This window comes from Drosophila kikkawai, chromosome X (assembly GCF_030179895.1).
Source record: "Drosophila kikkawai strain 14028-0561.14 chromosome X, DkikHiC1v2, whole genome shotgun sequence".
Classification (NCBI taxonomy): domain Eukaryota; kingdom Metazoa; phylum Arthropoda; class Insecta; order Diptera; family Drosophilidae; genus Drosophila; species Drosophila kikkawai.
The window spans coordinates 18,217,271-18,234,002 of record NC_091733.1 but is presented as its reverse complement, the minus strand read 5'-3'; the positions used below and the strand labels follow the sequence as shown (position 1 = coordinate 18,234,002).

At 40.1% G+C, this 16,732-nt stretch overlaps 1 protein-coding gene across 1 annotated transcript in view; it reads right to left on the bottom strand.

Annotated features, from left to right (window-relative positions):
- Positions 1 to 16,732, bottom strand: part of nAChRalpha3 (nicotinic Acetylcholine Receptor alpha3) — a 92,362-nt gene that overhangs the window by 39,199 nt on the left and 36,431 nt on the right. Inside the window, exon 3 of the mRNA XM_017173175.3 lies at positions 5,659 to 6,448. Within this exon, the coding sequence (XP_017028664.1) occupies positions 5,659 to 5,713 (55 nt within the window). The 5' untranslated portion in view covers positions 5,714 to 6,448. The remainder of the gene's footprint in view (positions 1 to 5,658; positions 6,449 to 16,732) is intronic.

The window sequence follows — 16,732 nt, the reverse complement described above, 5'->3', positions numbered from 1 at the left end:
AAACGCAAGAAGCCACCCAGAATGGCAGCCTGTGGCAGCTGGAAAAGTTTTCACTTCGATTGTGTGTGTGTGTGTGTGTTTTTTTTTGTCGCCAGCGATTTTCACTTTCGCTAGATTTACAGCTCGGAGATGCAGTCTGCAATAATTTTGCCAGCACTTTTACTGGCGCCCCGCAGCCGCTAATCTTCCGGCTGTGTCTTAGTGTTAGTGCTAGTGTGTCTGTGTGTGTATCTGTGTGTGTGTGTGTTCATCAATTTTCAATAACAATAGAAGCCAAAAGCAGAAGCACAAAGGGAGGGCGAAAGAGATTCATACAACGGCAGCACGTGGCGAATTTACGATGCAAAATTTGCACAGGAAAAATAAGACAAAAAAAAAAAAAAAACGAGGGAAAGCGGGGAAAACGACAATGAAAAAGAAAAGGAAAAACTCGCTGCTTTAAGCTATTTCAATAAATCGCAAAACGATATAAGGCAATATAGCGGGTAATGCTATATATTTTTAGCCAATAACCAAAAGCGATAAACAAAAGGCAGCGAGCTGCCTTCGATAAGGATAAAGTTCGATTACTATTCACTGATAAGAAATCGATATTATTTTTGCAAGGAATGTGTTCTTAAGTAGCTTTTCCAGCTAAGATATTTATATTAAATATCAGTTTTTACCACTTTATTTATTTTATCAAAACTTTAAATATATATTTCTTTTAGGGATATTTTCTTTCTTTAAAAATATATCTAAAATAAGTATTCTTAGATATAAAATATGTGATTTTATATATAAAATAGCTATTTTTATACACTCCTTAGGAATAAATGCAGACTGCAGAAGCTATCGCTTCTTGAATCACTCTCCTTTGTGGCAAGTACCCAAACACATTGACCGACCCAGGGATGCCGCAGGCTGCATCATCCACCGGGGGGTCCTGAGCTAATCCCCTCCCCTCTTTTAAGAGTGATTTAACACTTAAAAAAAATAAGCAACACTTAATAAAATAATAATAAATAATGCAAATATATTTCTGGTAAATATAAGAAACCATTTACTGACCGAACTTGAGGTTTTAACTTTGACAAAAAAAAAAAATAGTTATCAAAATTTCTAAATTTCATATTTTTAAATTATATATTCTTGAGGTTTTTTATAGTGCTGGTTTGTGTGTTAAGTCGCGCATAGCCGAGCATGGTGCGGTCATGAATCATGCCAAAAAATTGCAGTCACCGTTCGAGAAAGTCGACCCAAATACAGACCCACTACCGTTCCCCCTACCGGCTACTATGCCCCAGCATCCGGATTCTCAGACTTTCGGCATCTTCTCCGCTTCTCCGTAATTGCGTTTCTCGGACTCTGCTCCACTTGAGGCAACGCAGGAACGAGAAACGGGACAACCGATGGACGCCATGGATATGACCATGGAGACGGTGGCGATTTGCCACCGAGATGCCCCCACGAAAGAATTCGTAACGAAAGAAGGGGGTGTAGCGGGACTCACTCACAAAAAAAAGTATAAAAAAGTATATTATTTATATATCTATAAGAAGAAAATATTTCTTGATAAATTTACAACCTAATTCAATTTGGAAATGTTTTATTTTCTAGAAAGCTTTTTTATTTTATATTTCTTCCATTCAGTTTATTTTTAACTTTATCTCTTTTCTATTCTAAATTTTTTCTCTCACTGTAGACCAAGTCGAAAAGGGGCGTGGATGCGCCCCATTTTTGCAAGTACCATCGTCGTTGTTGTCCCAGAAGTTGTCGTTGTCGTCATCGTTGCCATCGTCAACGTTGTCGGTGGCACTTCACTTTTCTATATTAGCGCCGCGTAAGTGCAGCAGGGGCGTGGCAATTGCATTAGTGGGGAGGGGGAGGGGTCTGGAGGGACCAGCAGGGGGCCCAGGCCCAGTGCAGGGACAAGGGGATAATGGGGCGTTCGAGGACATTAGTATCGCCGTAGATAAAGTGGTTGGAAGTGAAAAATTATGCGAAGCTATAACGTTAACAGCCGGACAATGGCGAAATGGAAATACCCTATAAAGGCAAGTCTATCACCTTAACTTATTTAGTTTTTGAGTATAGTATTAAGAATTCTAAGGGTTTTTTTTACGTTAATGATTTACAGCGAGTGTGTTGATAAGCGTTGAATGACTTAATTTAATGTTGGCTTGATGGAGAAATGTTTTAAAATATTTAGAAAACAAGAAGGCAGGCTTTTTTAGCTATCTACCATACCTATATTTTTGTTGCCTTATTTCCAACACCTGGCTATGCCTTAAATATTATATTCTTAAATTTTTAAGCAGTCCCATATATTACAGGTTTATTCCTAAATTTACAAAATCAAGATCTTGTTCCTTGTTCATAAAATTCTTTTATAAGACAGAAGCTTATGTAGACCTCTGATCCTCCTATCTTTATAATAAATTCAAGAGGTAAGCAATCTGAAAGCCGAATTCTGCCCAATGAAAGTATGCCCCCGGAGAGGGCAACCACATTTTTCGTGTGTAATATATGCCGCAAAGTTATAGTTTGCCCTTTGACCCACCGATTGAAATAAGTAGAATAAATACAGTGCGATGGGCAAGTGGAAGTTGTGTGGAAAAGTGCTCAGTTGTCGTCGTCGTCTGTCGTTTGATTTGGAAAAAAAGAGGACGTTAGATGCACTCGCTGCCTTTCAGTGGGCATACACAGAGAGAAAATAATAGACATTTTAAACGATTTTATAGAAAACAGATTCTAATATAAACAAAAGCCAAAAAAAAGTAAAAATAAAATTGAGAAATGATAATCACAGAGCTAGAACATTTAAGTACTTTTATTTTTCCGTGTACACATAGGTATAGATGTGAGCGAGAGCTGCATGTGTGTGTGTGCTGTGTGTGTGTGGCCCGTTTAATGGCCACAAAGCGGAAACTGGAGCGTGGCAGTTGCTGCTGCTGCTACTGCTTCTTCTATGTCTTTGGCTGATGCAGCTGCATTAGCAGCCATTTGCAGCAGGATTGCTGCATGTGTGTGTGTGTGTTTTCTCTCGCTCTCTCTCTCTCTCCTCCTCCCCCTCCCTCTCGCTCTTTCAGTATGCTGTCTGGTGTACTTTACTGCCGTTTATATTTATGTTTGCCGGCGCTGCCTTGTTCCCCCTCGAAAAATGATGACATAAAAAATTGTGTTGCCCGCATTTGGGCGCTGCTCTCTGATTCGGTTTCGGCTCTCCATCCTCGTTGGGGGGTCCTTTTGGGCATCTTCCGGGGATCCCCCACTCCGGCCCTAAGGCCAGTCAGCGCAGACACAGCCAGGAAGCCTTCCGATCGGAATTTATGGCTTTTTAAATCGAAAGAAATTCAATGCTTGTTTAAGAAGAATGAACGAAACGAAACGAAACGAAACGAGGGCCCCAAAACAAATTTCAAGATTTATGTTTACACTCGCCAATGCTTATTTTGTGCTCCGTCTTTCTTCTATTCGAGCCACCATTTTGTTTTCTTTTGTTTTCACTTTGTTTGTTCCTGTTTACGCCAAGTGCAAGCTAAATACTTGCACTGAAGTGTACATTGAAAGGGATTGCAGTGAACTATAAAGCGACAAGGATAATGACAGGATGACAGTCGTGTGCTGCTAATGAGTGGCGATTGAAGAGCTGCTGAACTGCAGAGGAATCCAGTGGCATCGAGCATAGGAACTCCTACAAACCTAGACTCTAAATGTACTTCCTAGATCTAAGATTGTTCCCTGGCTTCTTGTTGTCACCTTGTGCTTCTTTTATTATAATATTATATAAATACAGTCTTTTATTATATTATATTCATATTCAGCTAAGGCAAGTCCAGAGAGAAAGGACACTAAACTGAATAAACCCAAAAACTATACTAGTTCAATTGACATCAAACTATATACATACAACATCCTTGGCAGGGCAGCTAGAATAGAAAATGGGCTCTGAATCATTTTAAAAGGATGCTTATGTCCTCGCACGCGTATCCTGCGAGACAAATAGCATTCACATGTGCTCCTCAAGGAGCCCTGATGCTTGAAAATACTCCCAAATCGCGTGGGCCACCAGTTTATATATATTCGATTCCTTTGTAAGCTTTGATTTTCGCCAGGGAGTGAAAGTGAACATGAATACTCACACAGCGGGAGGGGATAGAGATTGAGTACAGAAGACCTAGGACCGAGGACTATTAAATGCTGGTTGGCCTTGGTGACGCGTCGCGACGCTATGCGCATAAAAAATGGAAAATCAAATCGGAAAAACACGCACAAAGGCGTTGGCCAGCCCCAAAAGTGGGTGGGTAAAAAAGCGAGAAAAATGGGAAATAGAAAATGGAGGGGGAACTAAGAGGAGGGGGGGTCGCCTGAGATCGCATTGAATGCGTTTGTTGGCACAGGGACGCAGGGAGCGGGATGGCCATGCTTGTGGGCGTAGCTGCCTTGTGCTACTTTCGGCAACACACACACACACACACACACACACTCATGGACACGCACACAAAAGCCACGGCCCCGTTTTGTGGAATGAAACAGAATCTGATTCCGAAGCCGAAACTGAATCTGAAACTGGAGTTGGAACTGAATCTAAAACTGAAACTAAAACTGAAACCGAAACTGAAACTGAAACTGTACCTGAGGCCAGAAACCGAAAACGAAAGCCGCAGACGAAACGGGGTTCAATGCGGGCCTTGTCAAGGACCAATGTAGCATTGTCCTTCGTCCTTTTCTGCATTAGTCTGCCTAACCACACGCACACATACTCAATCGCTGTCAGCTAAACAAATGCTTACCCTTTGGCTTAAAATTTAGTTGAAAATTCAGAATTTGACAAACACCGATTCTGGCAAGCTCAAGGAAAACCCCCTGCCAGGTTTTTTCTTACTCAACTTACTTGAATTTCCCTTGCTAGCAAGTTTGATTTCTGGTCTTCAAGGGATTTGCTGTGTGACATTCTCCAGGGGTATTCTGGGCTATTAAAATTAAGGGGGGGAAATGAAAATCTGTTCCTTCTCGTTCCCCCAAACTGATTTTTACTTGTGTTTCATTTATTTTTTATTTCGCTGTGTGCGTATTGTTCTTTCTGCGGCAATTGCCGAAATCCAAATTAAGCTGTGGCTATAAAGCCTGGCACAGACAATAACGGCTAACCTCAGTCTCTGGGAATCCCCAACAAAATTCGACTGCACTGGCCCAAAAAAAGGGGTTACTGCAAAAGTGAAAAGTTGCAAATATACAAATAACTCAAGTTGGGTTTTATTTCGAAACTAAAAGCTATTATTTCTGGGCGAGACTAGGCCTAGCAGACATGCGTCAGATATTTTTTTTGCGAGTGCAGGACGGGCGGCCGGCCTTGTCCTCCGCAATTCCGCCCCCACAACTAACTCGGAGCACTCGAGCGCTTCAATGGACACACGGATCCGGGCTGGATGGGTGGGGCGAAAAGCTGGCGGAACTTGGAGAATGTTTTGAGTGTTGAGAGGATGTCGGGCGAAAGTCATGCGATTGTTTTGTGTTATGTTGCGAGTCCTTGCCGTCGACCGGGTTTTGTTTGAATGGCACTCGAATCGAGGATGGGGCTTGGGGCATGGGGCAGGGACTGGGATTTGGATTTGGATTTGGATTTGGAAATGGGACTGAAACTGGACTCGGGGCTAATAAATACGAGCCACTTACTTGATATAAATGAAAGCACAAGAATCATATCTATGGTCACTTGAAACCACTTCATCTCATTTCCCTCTTTCCCGCTTTTTGGCCTTTGTTGCGGTGCTGCGGTGGTGCCTTGGTGCGGTGGTGCGGTGGTGAATTTCCCCAATAATTTCACTATTATCTTGTGGCAGCTCCAATCCTGGATTTCCGATTCAAGGCTCAGCAGCTGTCGTGGGTATATATAAATTGCTCTCAGTGTGGCGCGGCTGCTTGTTGGCGTTGTGCGTTATATGCATTTCAGTTGCTTTTTGGTTCGTTTTTTCTCTCAGTGTTGGTGTGTTGGCAATTAGTCGTTGTGGCAGCATTTATTTACATCAATTATTATTGCAGGAATCGCTTCCCCGCCCCTTGATTTCATCGTAAATACTATATATAGCGTATATTCCTCTCTCTCTCTCTCTCTCTCCCTCTCTCTATATATGGTAGTATACGGTATATTTGGCATATATATATATATGTATATATATGTTCGATTTACTAGGTATATAAATATATTTGTAAATATATTTGTTTCTTGGCAGTTTTCGATTAAAATTCTTCAAATGTTCTTTTTGGTGGCCTTCCTTTGTTCTGCATTGGCTGTGCTCCTGGCTCGTGCTCCTCGATAATGTCCTTTCGCCTCACATTGTTTCATTCTCCCGCTTCCTCCTCCATCGGTCCTTGTTATTCGGTAAAAAGTGAGTGCGAATTGGTTGGCGAAGAGCGAAATGGACAGGCAGACAGGCAAAGAAATAGATTAGAGAGACAGAGGGACCTAAAAAGAGAGAAGAAAACAATTGAGGCAATCATTTAATTAGTATTTTCATTCTTTTAATTTCTTTCAGGGGAATTTTTTTCAGAGGACAGGATAATAAAAATATATTTACCACTACCGAGACTTAAGGAATACCTTTCTTATCTTAAATTTATCCTTGTCCCCAAATTTAATATAAATTTATATATCCGATTTATCAGATTTACTTTTCGTCATTTCTGTTAGGTCAAGCCCATTCGCTTCCTGTTTGAAGGACAATAAACTTTTCATTCCCAAGCTGAAAATCCCAAAAAAACAACAAAAAAAACCAAACAAATTTTCCCTCTCAAAGGACTACTTTTTCCACTTGTTTCTGTTTATGCAAATTGATTTTAATTATAATTTTCTTCTCTCGCCGCTGACCCAAATTGGATTGTTTGAAATGTATATATAAGTGTGAGCATTAAAATGAAGAATTCTGGCGTCTTGGGCCGCAAACATTTTGTGAATTTTAATTGCTAATTTCGCGTAATTCATTTACCCCGAATCTGAAGGTATCCCATGGCATTCTTCACAAAAGTTTTTGTTCCGCGCCGGAGCCTTCTTTGGGTCTGTTGATTTAATTAATAACTCTGGAAGAGACTTGACGAACTGGTGTCCCTTTTCATACCCGGTACGTGTAAAGTACAAGGGTATTATTAGTAGGGGACAAGCGAGAAAGAGACATTTCAATTGAGGATATATATTATTTATTTTTATAAGCTTTCAAAAGTACATAAACATGTAATAAATATTAACAGTTGTTATTTTAATTATCTAACAAAGCTTAGGGTAAACGGTATCCGTCAGTCTGTACCTTTCTTTGGTTTGTGTTGGGTCTCTTCTTTTTGAAAAAGATAATCTTAACAAGAAAGGCAGCTAACTTCGGCACTCCGAAGTTTGTATACCCTTGCAGATTGGTTTTGATTGTTTATATTATAGATTCAAATGCTAAAAACACATACAAAACAGAGTTTCATTACATTTTACCTATATTTATTATGTTTACAGTTTGACAGTTAAAGTTTTACATTCCCAGCTTTACATATTTTATATATTTACCGATCGCTTCTATGGCAGCTATAAGATATAGCTGTCCGATTTTTATGAAATTTATACCAAAATTCTAGAATAATAAAAAAATCTTATATCTTAGAGTTAATAAAAATGCGTTGAAAAACAAAGAAGCTATAATTTTATCTCTATTAATTTCCCGATCGTTCCTATGGCAGCTATATCATATAGTCGTCCGATTTTAATAAAATTTTTACCAAAATTCTGAAATAATATAAAATGGCCATATCTAAAAAATTATGCAAAAATGTTTAAAAACAGCAAAGTTATAATTATTTTTCTAAAAATTTATCAAACATTTGTATGCCAGCTATATGATATAGTCGTCCGATCCAGCCCGTTCCGATATATATAGCAGTGAGAGTATATAGAAGACTATAGCCAAAGTTTCACTCAGATAGCTTTAAAAATGAATTTATTTTTGAAACAAATCACATTTGATAAAATCCATTCAAAAATGATCAGAATCAAAAGTTGCAACTGTTAAGTGGCACTGAAAAATTGCGTTATTGCGCAATTCAATTAGGACGACTTTAAGGCGTCACTTGAACAAAATGAAGAAGGGGGAAAATGAGGCAGCAGGGGGTGTGGAGGGTGTAGGAAATAGTGTCAAGAGTGGATGTGTTAAATGTGAGGGGGTAAAGGGGTGGTCACATTTTTTAAAAAGGGGGCTTGGGGCTAAGGAATGGCGCAGCATGAATGAAAAATTTGGCAAGGGCGTGAACCGGTTTTCGGAAGTAATTTAAGAAAATGTCATAAGAGTGTGCACACGACCTTCCCACCTGCACACACCCACACACACCTGCCCTTGTCCCTCACACCCACGCAGTGCTCACCTGGCGGCCTCCATGAAACGTTCTGTCAAATATTTAACCCTCTAAAGGCCCAAGTGATATATGTAGACAATGGGTAATGGTAACTAGTATAATTAATATTTATAATTGTAGATAAGAAGTAGAAAACATTATAAATATTTTATTTTAATACAAGTTAAAGTCTATACATTTATAAAAATATTATCAACCCCCTAGGCAAGTCAGAAATTCCCTTCTAAACCAATACTTATACATATAGTGAATATTAAGCAGAGGGTTACGTGATTGCGGCAGAGCCAGGCCCTAGCGCCAGGTGGCAGGACACGCCTGGATGGCTGTATGGCTGGATGGATGGATGGCAGGATGAAGGGATCAAGGGATGGAAGAACGGCTCGAGGACGACACGTTTTTGATGCAACAAAAGATGCCAAGTGTCAATTTAAACAGCCGCACCACACTTGGCACGCCGGGTAAGCAGACAGGGGGCTTGTCTCCCCCTCTCCCCCCTCCCAAAAAAAAAAAAAAAAGTGCCAGGGGCATTATTCGCTCTCGCTCTGGCTCTCGCAGGACGAAGACCTGCCACTTGAAGCCTGAAAAAGCCAACGTTGACAGCGTTTAAGACTTTACTTTCTCCATTGTCCTTGCCAGCGCCATGATGGCTTGACAGGGCAAGGCCCGTCCCGTCCCTTTCGCCTCCTCTATCCTGTCCCTCGTCCCTTTCGGCCTGTCTTTGCCTGTTGTCTCCTCATATTAAATGCATTGGGAAATGTACGACCAACAAAAAAAAAAAAAATAACGAGGAAAAAACCCAAAGAGAGCGCATTGTTGCACCTCGAATCTGTGTATATCCTGGACGTAAGAAATAATTATATTAGCTCAGGGCGAAATTTGTAAAGTACACAGTTTAAGGTTTAACCTTGTCAAGAGAGAGAGACTATACCAGCTTCAGTTTATATTTTATTTAAGCTTTCAGAATTTTATATACAAGATTTTTAGGCGTTCTAAGGCTTCGTTATTTAATTTTAAATTCTTTAAAAATAATTAACTAGCTACGTTATTTTAAAGAAATTAATTACCTAAGAGTACACTTAAATATTTTCAATAATTTTCACAAAGAGGCTACAAAATTAGTTGAAAAGCAATAGGCAAATTCGATTTTTCGCTGTCAACTTCCGTTTGTCAGACCGCCCAATTTGCTGCGTCATCATTGCGATAGTTTCCTTCTACCCTCCCCCTTCTACCAAGTCTCTCCTCGGAAAAAAGAGCCCGCCACCGACCCCCATCACCAGATTTGTCGCTCATTATGGGCCTCATTAGGCGGCGCTCGCGGCATGTCAAGTCTGCAAACAGGGGCGGTGCTGGAAGACTGGAGAAAAAAAAAGCAAAGGGGGCGTCTGGGTAAATGGGTGCCGAGGCACTCCTGACCCTTAACCCTTAACCCCTAATCAGGCGGAGCAGCATAGTGTAGGAACAAGGGGCATGGTAACTATATTGTGCAGTCGCCAAATTAAGTTGTAGAGCCACCGTCTGGATTCTAGCCAAGCTGCTGGAGGTAAGTGTTATTTGAAGTTGTCAGGGGAATGCTATTCTTAGGTTTAAACAAATTAAAATTTGCTTTTCTCAGAAGCTTTTGAAATAATCTATTTTAAATAAGGTATAACTAGGACTTTGATATTTAGTTTTAAGCTTTTTAATAAGTGTTATTACCTTCAAAAGTATTTTAAAGCCTCTTAACTATTGATAAAGGCTAACAAATGCTATAGTTTATTTTCTTAAATTTAAATTTCAGGCTAAAGCTTAGTAATTGTTTAATTTTGTGACCCTCGCATAATTTCTTTGCTAATAAAATATGCATCGAAAAAGTTGCCAAGGAAAGACTCTGCCCGAGGCTAAGGCCACAACAATTTGGGGTGCCCCGTCATCAACATAAACATTGTGATTATGTTGGAAAATTGAAAAACAAACATCTCGGTCTCATTCGCATGCTTGGCATCATGCCGCTCCCTTTGTCCTCGCCGCCTCTGTTGTTGTCTCTGGTTGTTGCTGATATCGCTATTATTACATGCATATTTCGTGTAATGAGTGCGATTAGCATTTTCAATGAAGTGGGGTTAACAGTGTGCCCTGCATTTCTAGTTGAACTTTCTCTTATAGCCCCCCTTTCCCCCCCTCTTGTCCTTTACTGAGGGGGTTCCCAGCTCGAAATCCTTGTCAGCTGATGACGCTGATTCTGAAAATGGGGCTGCAATCATCAACATAATCATGGGCATCAACATTTTAAATTTAGCAGCATTATTTCACAGACTCATATATATACTCGTTTGAATCGACATTTATTTGCTACATATGTATTAATATTATGTATGGCCACACAGTCACTGCAGTTGATCAATGGCCAGGCATATTGTATGAATTGAGAACACTGAGAGCAATAAGGGATTGGCTTTTCAATTAAGGAGAACTTTGATACCAATGTGAAACATTTACATTTCATTTGTTTCCTTCCTTCTAATAATGTTCCTTAATTTCCCACTTCTTTGCAATTTTCCGATAATAACATTCAATATCATCATGGAATGCTTGAATATAATGGTACTAGACCCATTTTTACGAGTGTAAATGCATGATTTTCAGTTGAATTTCGTGCCCAATTCAATAACAGCCACACACACGCACATTTTTTGGTGGTCCCTTTTTTTATGGCTACAGCTACTTTCCTTAAACCGAATACCCAGCACCCTTATTCCGCCCCACCCCCCTTACGCGCCACCAGCTGAGCCTTGTCCTTGAGCTGGCATCTTTAATGTTGCCTACTTTTTTGCGCTCTCGCCATTCTGTTCTTAGGGTACGAACATGAATATATATGTGTATATAGTATCTGTGCATATATCTGGGGGGGAGATGATGCTAGATTTTCGCTTTTAACTCATTGTCTACTTATTGCTCGCCTTGGGTTTTCCGCCAGCCCAACCCCAAACCTATCCTGTTGGTGTCCTTGCCGCTGGTTTTGTGGCCTGCAATTCGCACACTTACACTCACAGGTGACAGTCGCCAACCTTGCACCCTTATATGCCTTCTTTTTTTTTGTGTTTTTTTTTTGTTTTTATGACCCCCTAAAAGGGGGGGAAAGCAATGGGAAACCATTTCTCCGAGTTTCGCCTTCGCCTTGGCAGTTGATTTCTGTCACAGCTGCCGTCTGTGATTTGTGTTTTTTTCTCCCTTTTTTTTTTACCTCGCCCATTTTCCCTTTGTCTATGGCGCGCTGTCAGTGCTGCTTTTCCAGCTCTCTGCCTACTTATTTTGGACTTTTCCTTTGGCATTCGGTACGTAGATTTATTGCTCATACGCACTGTGTGCTGTGTGCCATGTTTCATTTCCTTTGTACTCGTATTTATAAGCTGTTTAAAGCGCTGCCAGCGGGCGAGGTCCTCGCCTCGAGTGACAAATTACGAGCTGGAGAATTGATTATCTTATTCGAGATTATCCCAAGTGTCTGTGTGACGGGTTATTGCCCCATTCGATGTGGTTCGACTAAGCCGCCATGAATTATACGAGTTCATGGCGACACAGCCGCCAGACGACATTCTCTTGTGCTCATATAGGCAATGGGGAAAAGGAAGAGCAAAAGGATTCAGGCAGGATTTATTCCCTGATACTTTTTACAAAGCACTGGTCTAGGTAGCAGTTTGAACGCACCTTGGCTTGCTTCCTAAAAGTCTCTATTATAGCATGGTTATTACATTTCTGGTATTTGAAATCTTATTTCCCGATTTCAGACTCTGACTTGGGGATTTCTGTTTATTTATTTTCACCTCGACTGCATCCTGAATGTCAGTTGGTTAGGAATCAACCAACTTTCAGCGGCTTGAGGCCAGCATTAATGGCTTAATGCCAGGGCCATTTGATATCCACTTGATGCAGTCCCATTCAGGCAATCCTTTTCACCCGCCCTCTCCAACCTTTCCACTTTCCTTCTTTTCCTTTTTTTTAATGCGAACTGCAATTCCTTCGCTGCCTTTGCCTGGGCTTGTTATGATGAGGCGCAGTTTTACTCGTTTCCGCTTGGACAGGATCCGTTCGCGTGGAACTTGTTATCGCCGTAAGACCATCCACGGGGCCACGGGGATGTTGCACATTTTTGCAGCTCAAGTCCTGTGTTTTTATTGACAGAAGGTTGAAAGGAAGACGATGCAGTGAAGCTGCCTCCTCTGACCGGCTTGCCGCCTCGTACACAAAATGAGACACTTGACTGAAATGGTTGTCATGGTAATGCAGATGCTAAAGCCCTGGCTGGCTACGAAGCTTGCCTTGGGTGTGCCGGAACAATAACTTTCGCAAAAGTAGGTAATAGGGCGAGTCCTTCTATAAGTTTATGAGCAGAGAGAATCTCTATAATAGCTCTACAATATTTATTTGCTACATAAACATGGAACTACACTTTCCATGATATACTTATTCTAATAAAAAAGTAGTAATTAATATTTTAAATTTCAGATTTCTCAGATTGTTCCAGGGTATACTCCCTGCTATACTCCAAAAACTCGACAACTGGCCTGCTTGTTGGCTGATGTTTTAGCCCCGACGGACGGAGAGTTGTCCTGAATGGTTTGCTTTGTCATTAAGGTTGAGTTTTCCGTTGCAGTTTCTGTTTCTGTTTCGGGTGCGGACCAGGTGAAGTGGCCACCGAGCTGTGGAGGATGCTCTAATTAAATTTCCCCGGTCGCTTAATTATGTCGCCTTTCGTGGGCCACGCCCCCCCAGCCCAAAAGGCTCTTCACATGTTGACTGAAGCAAATAAATCAAGTTAAATAATTGCCCCTCGTATTGTCAACTCATTTATAGAATACGTGTGTGTTTGTGTCGTGTAAGGACATGGTCCGAAAGCACACGCACAGGCACACACTGAACAAAATAATGGGACACTAATCAGTTTAGTTTTGCAAATCGAAAATAGAATTGAGTTTAAAATGCAGGAAAAGATAACAATTTAAAGATATTTTTGTATTAAAAACAATTTTAAATGGGTTTTTTTTTATTTAATAAGCAGCAAATAAAGGTGATTTTAAAGAATATATAGTGTTAAATATATATAAATTAAATAAATTAATCATATAAAATTGCTAAATTAAATATATATTTCGATATTCAAACTAAACAGCAGCTCAAAAGCAATTTGTAATTAAATTAGGCAAAACCAATAATTATTATAATAAATTTCCCAAGAAAAAACTAAAATGTTTTCCATACTGGAAATACGGGATCTGATGGTTGCGCACACAAAAAGTTTTCTCTTTTATATTAATATTGCCGGATCTCGGCCTGCTGCCACCCCACTCACCCGCTCACCCCACAAGCCTGTAACAACAAATTGTTTTGCGAAAATTTTATTATAATTAAAACATTTTACTAAGCACCAGGCAAAAAGCGCTAATACACATACACACACACCCAACACGCCAGGCACATTATCCACTTTGTGTGCGAGTCACTTCCGGTTCCTGGCGCTGAACTTCCGGTCCGGTTGTCCCTTCCCCCGCTGTGGGATTCTTTGACGTTAGTTTCACTATGCACGAGCTATGACTTGGTCTAGGGAATACATTACATACATATAGAGTGAAATATGTTTAAATAGGGACTTTATTTAATATTTATTTATATTTTAAAATATTTAAATATATTTATTTTTTTATTATTATTAAGGTAGCAGTTAAAAAATTTAGCAAGTAATAAAACCCAGCCTAATTACTGAATTTTCAGCAAAAATGGCCCCACAGTGCTTGAACTCGATTCTGGCCATTTAAACTTGGCTAAGCAGGCCAACACCCACCCCCTCTACCCACTCCAACACACAGTCCTGTCTCTAATGGCATTTGGCCCGCAGGCAAATGCAATTTTTTCGGCTCAAAATGAAAGCAAATTTTCCGCATTAAGTAAGCCATAATTGAATAACGTCATAAGCTGCTCCTAACACAACCGGCAGTCGGCGGTGTGTGGGTGTGTGTAATCAATTATGCTTTTTTACGACAAATGCCATTAGAAGGGGGGCGGTGCAAAAAACATTAGCATCAACAACAGGCATAAAACCACCCACCGCCCTCCCCCCCTTGAAAGTCATCCGTCAAAATTTAAAGTTATTTCATTTGACACACATTTTTGAGTCCCTGAAACATTGTCAAAGCTTTAAATTTGATTTAATTTTCATTTTAATTGCCTCGTTTGCATTTTTGACAGTTTCTAAAACCATTTATCGAAGTAACTTAATAGAGAGGCAACAAGCAATACACAAGAAATAAAGAAACTAAATAAATAATAAATAAAAACAAGTTGTAAAAATCCCAAGTTAAATATAGGTTTCTCCTGCTTTAGCTTGAAGTTTTTTTTAAACACTCCTTTAATTTTTATAAGAGTGTATTTGGGGCTCTATAAACCGACTCGTCATCGGTCCCCCTTAGCTCGTTGTCGCACGCCTCGTTGTCATCATCTTTTGTCATCTGGCCGGGGAAACCCGTCTCTCCTTCGCTCCTCCTTGGCTCCTTGGCTGATTTGCTGCCCCTGCTCCTGGGCCTTGAGCCTGTCTCCACCTAATTCCTTGACGCTGCGCTTAACGTCCATTCATCTTCATCTGCGTCATGGCTTCTAAGCTTCGCCTTTTGTTGGTGCCCGCTCCTGGTCCTGTCGCCTCCTTCAAAGTGTCGAACCTTTCAACCTTTCGATGCTTAAATTTCAGCAAATATTTGTGTCCTTTTTCAGCTGACTTTTATAGGGCCTTTGGCCTTCGAATGGGAGCTAAGGTCCAGTTTTGGTAGCACCTTTCTTTCTCCTAGAGGTGCAAAAGGATATGGTGGCTTATATAAAAGTATCCAACAGGCAGAAGTAGTAATAAACACAAATACTTTTCTGTCAGGACCTTAAAGATCTCTAAAAGCTGGAGCTTCAAAGTTTGATTATACTTAATTAAGGAGGATTTTACTTCTATCTTAATGAGTACTAGGTATCCCATAGTCGAGTTCACCCAACTGTAGCTGTCTTTCTAGTTATGCAAATATAATATGAGGCTGTTCTCGTCGTGTGAAAAGGTAAAGTATTGACCTTGGCAAAGTAAATTCAAGGAAACACTTAGTATCCCATTTAAGGGGAGTTGTATTGTATATAAGTATATACTATATATTTTCAAAATATTTTACAGTTAAAAGCAGAGCTCATAAAGTTCCCTAAAGAATTCTGTAAAGTTCATTCCAGAGTGCAGAATATATTTGTTCTAAGGTAGAGATTTTTATTAATTAAAATATTTACAAAACACATACAATCACTATTTAAACGAAAATTACGTTTTGAATTCGTCTCAAAAATCCCCAAAATTTTAAAGTCCTTGAATTTTGGATTCTCCTTTCTTTCCCAGCTCGTTGCCGTTTCTTCACGTCGACATGAATGACGATAAAGGGAGGAAAAAAAATCGTCGCTTCAATGTTTTTGTCATTAAGACTTAGCTCGTCCCGTTCTGCCTTCCGATGTCCTTCCATATATCCATATATAGTAACGCTGGATAAAGTCCTTAGTCCTTCGTCCTGTCCACCTCCCCCCCCGGACTCCGCTCAGCGCTCTGCTATCGTTTGTGCTAACGGATTTGTCAAAGGCATTAAAACGAAATCTCGCGCAAACTGGGCATCAATCATGACGGGGAACACACGACGGTACACTGAGAGAAACACAATTGTAATTAGAATTTATGATTTGCAGCTAGGATCATACTTCTAGGCAGACTTTGAGGTATCAATAGTTGAAGTTTTCTTTCCCTGATTTCTGAAATGTATTATTAAATATTTTTCAACAGTTTGGCTCAGTGTATGACGGCCCCGTTCGCTGCTTATCCTTAGTACCAGTGCCATCGCCAGCATCTCCAATCCACACCATACAACGCATACAAAAAAGGCTTCGCCAAAGGATCCTTCTACTCCTTGGCCGGCGGGCATGAGGGCCGTTCGAAGGACTGCAGGGGTCTGGCTTTTTTTTTTTTTTTTTGTGAACCCTTTGAAGGAGGAGCTTAACAATGGCCGATGGGCCAAGTCAAAGGCACAAAGCGGCCGAAACGAATATGGAAAATGCCACTCTGAATGGGTTGAAGGACTGCTGGTTTCGCATAGGCGAAATTTTCGACAAAGGACCAATGTGTGGGGGATCAGAAAGTATGTATTGCAAACACCAGGACCATTTAGGTTTAACAAATATAGATTTTATTTTTTTGCTATTAATTTTGTATACCTATAATAATATTGAAAAGATAATTATTTTTAATTTTTAGCAAGTAGAAAAGCTAAACTTCCTTTAAAAAAACTTTTAAAATTTATTGATTGATTCCACAAAAAAAGGAATTAACTTT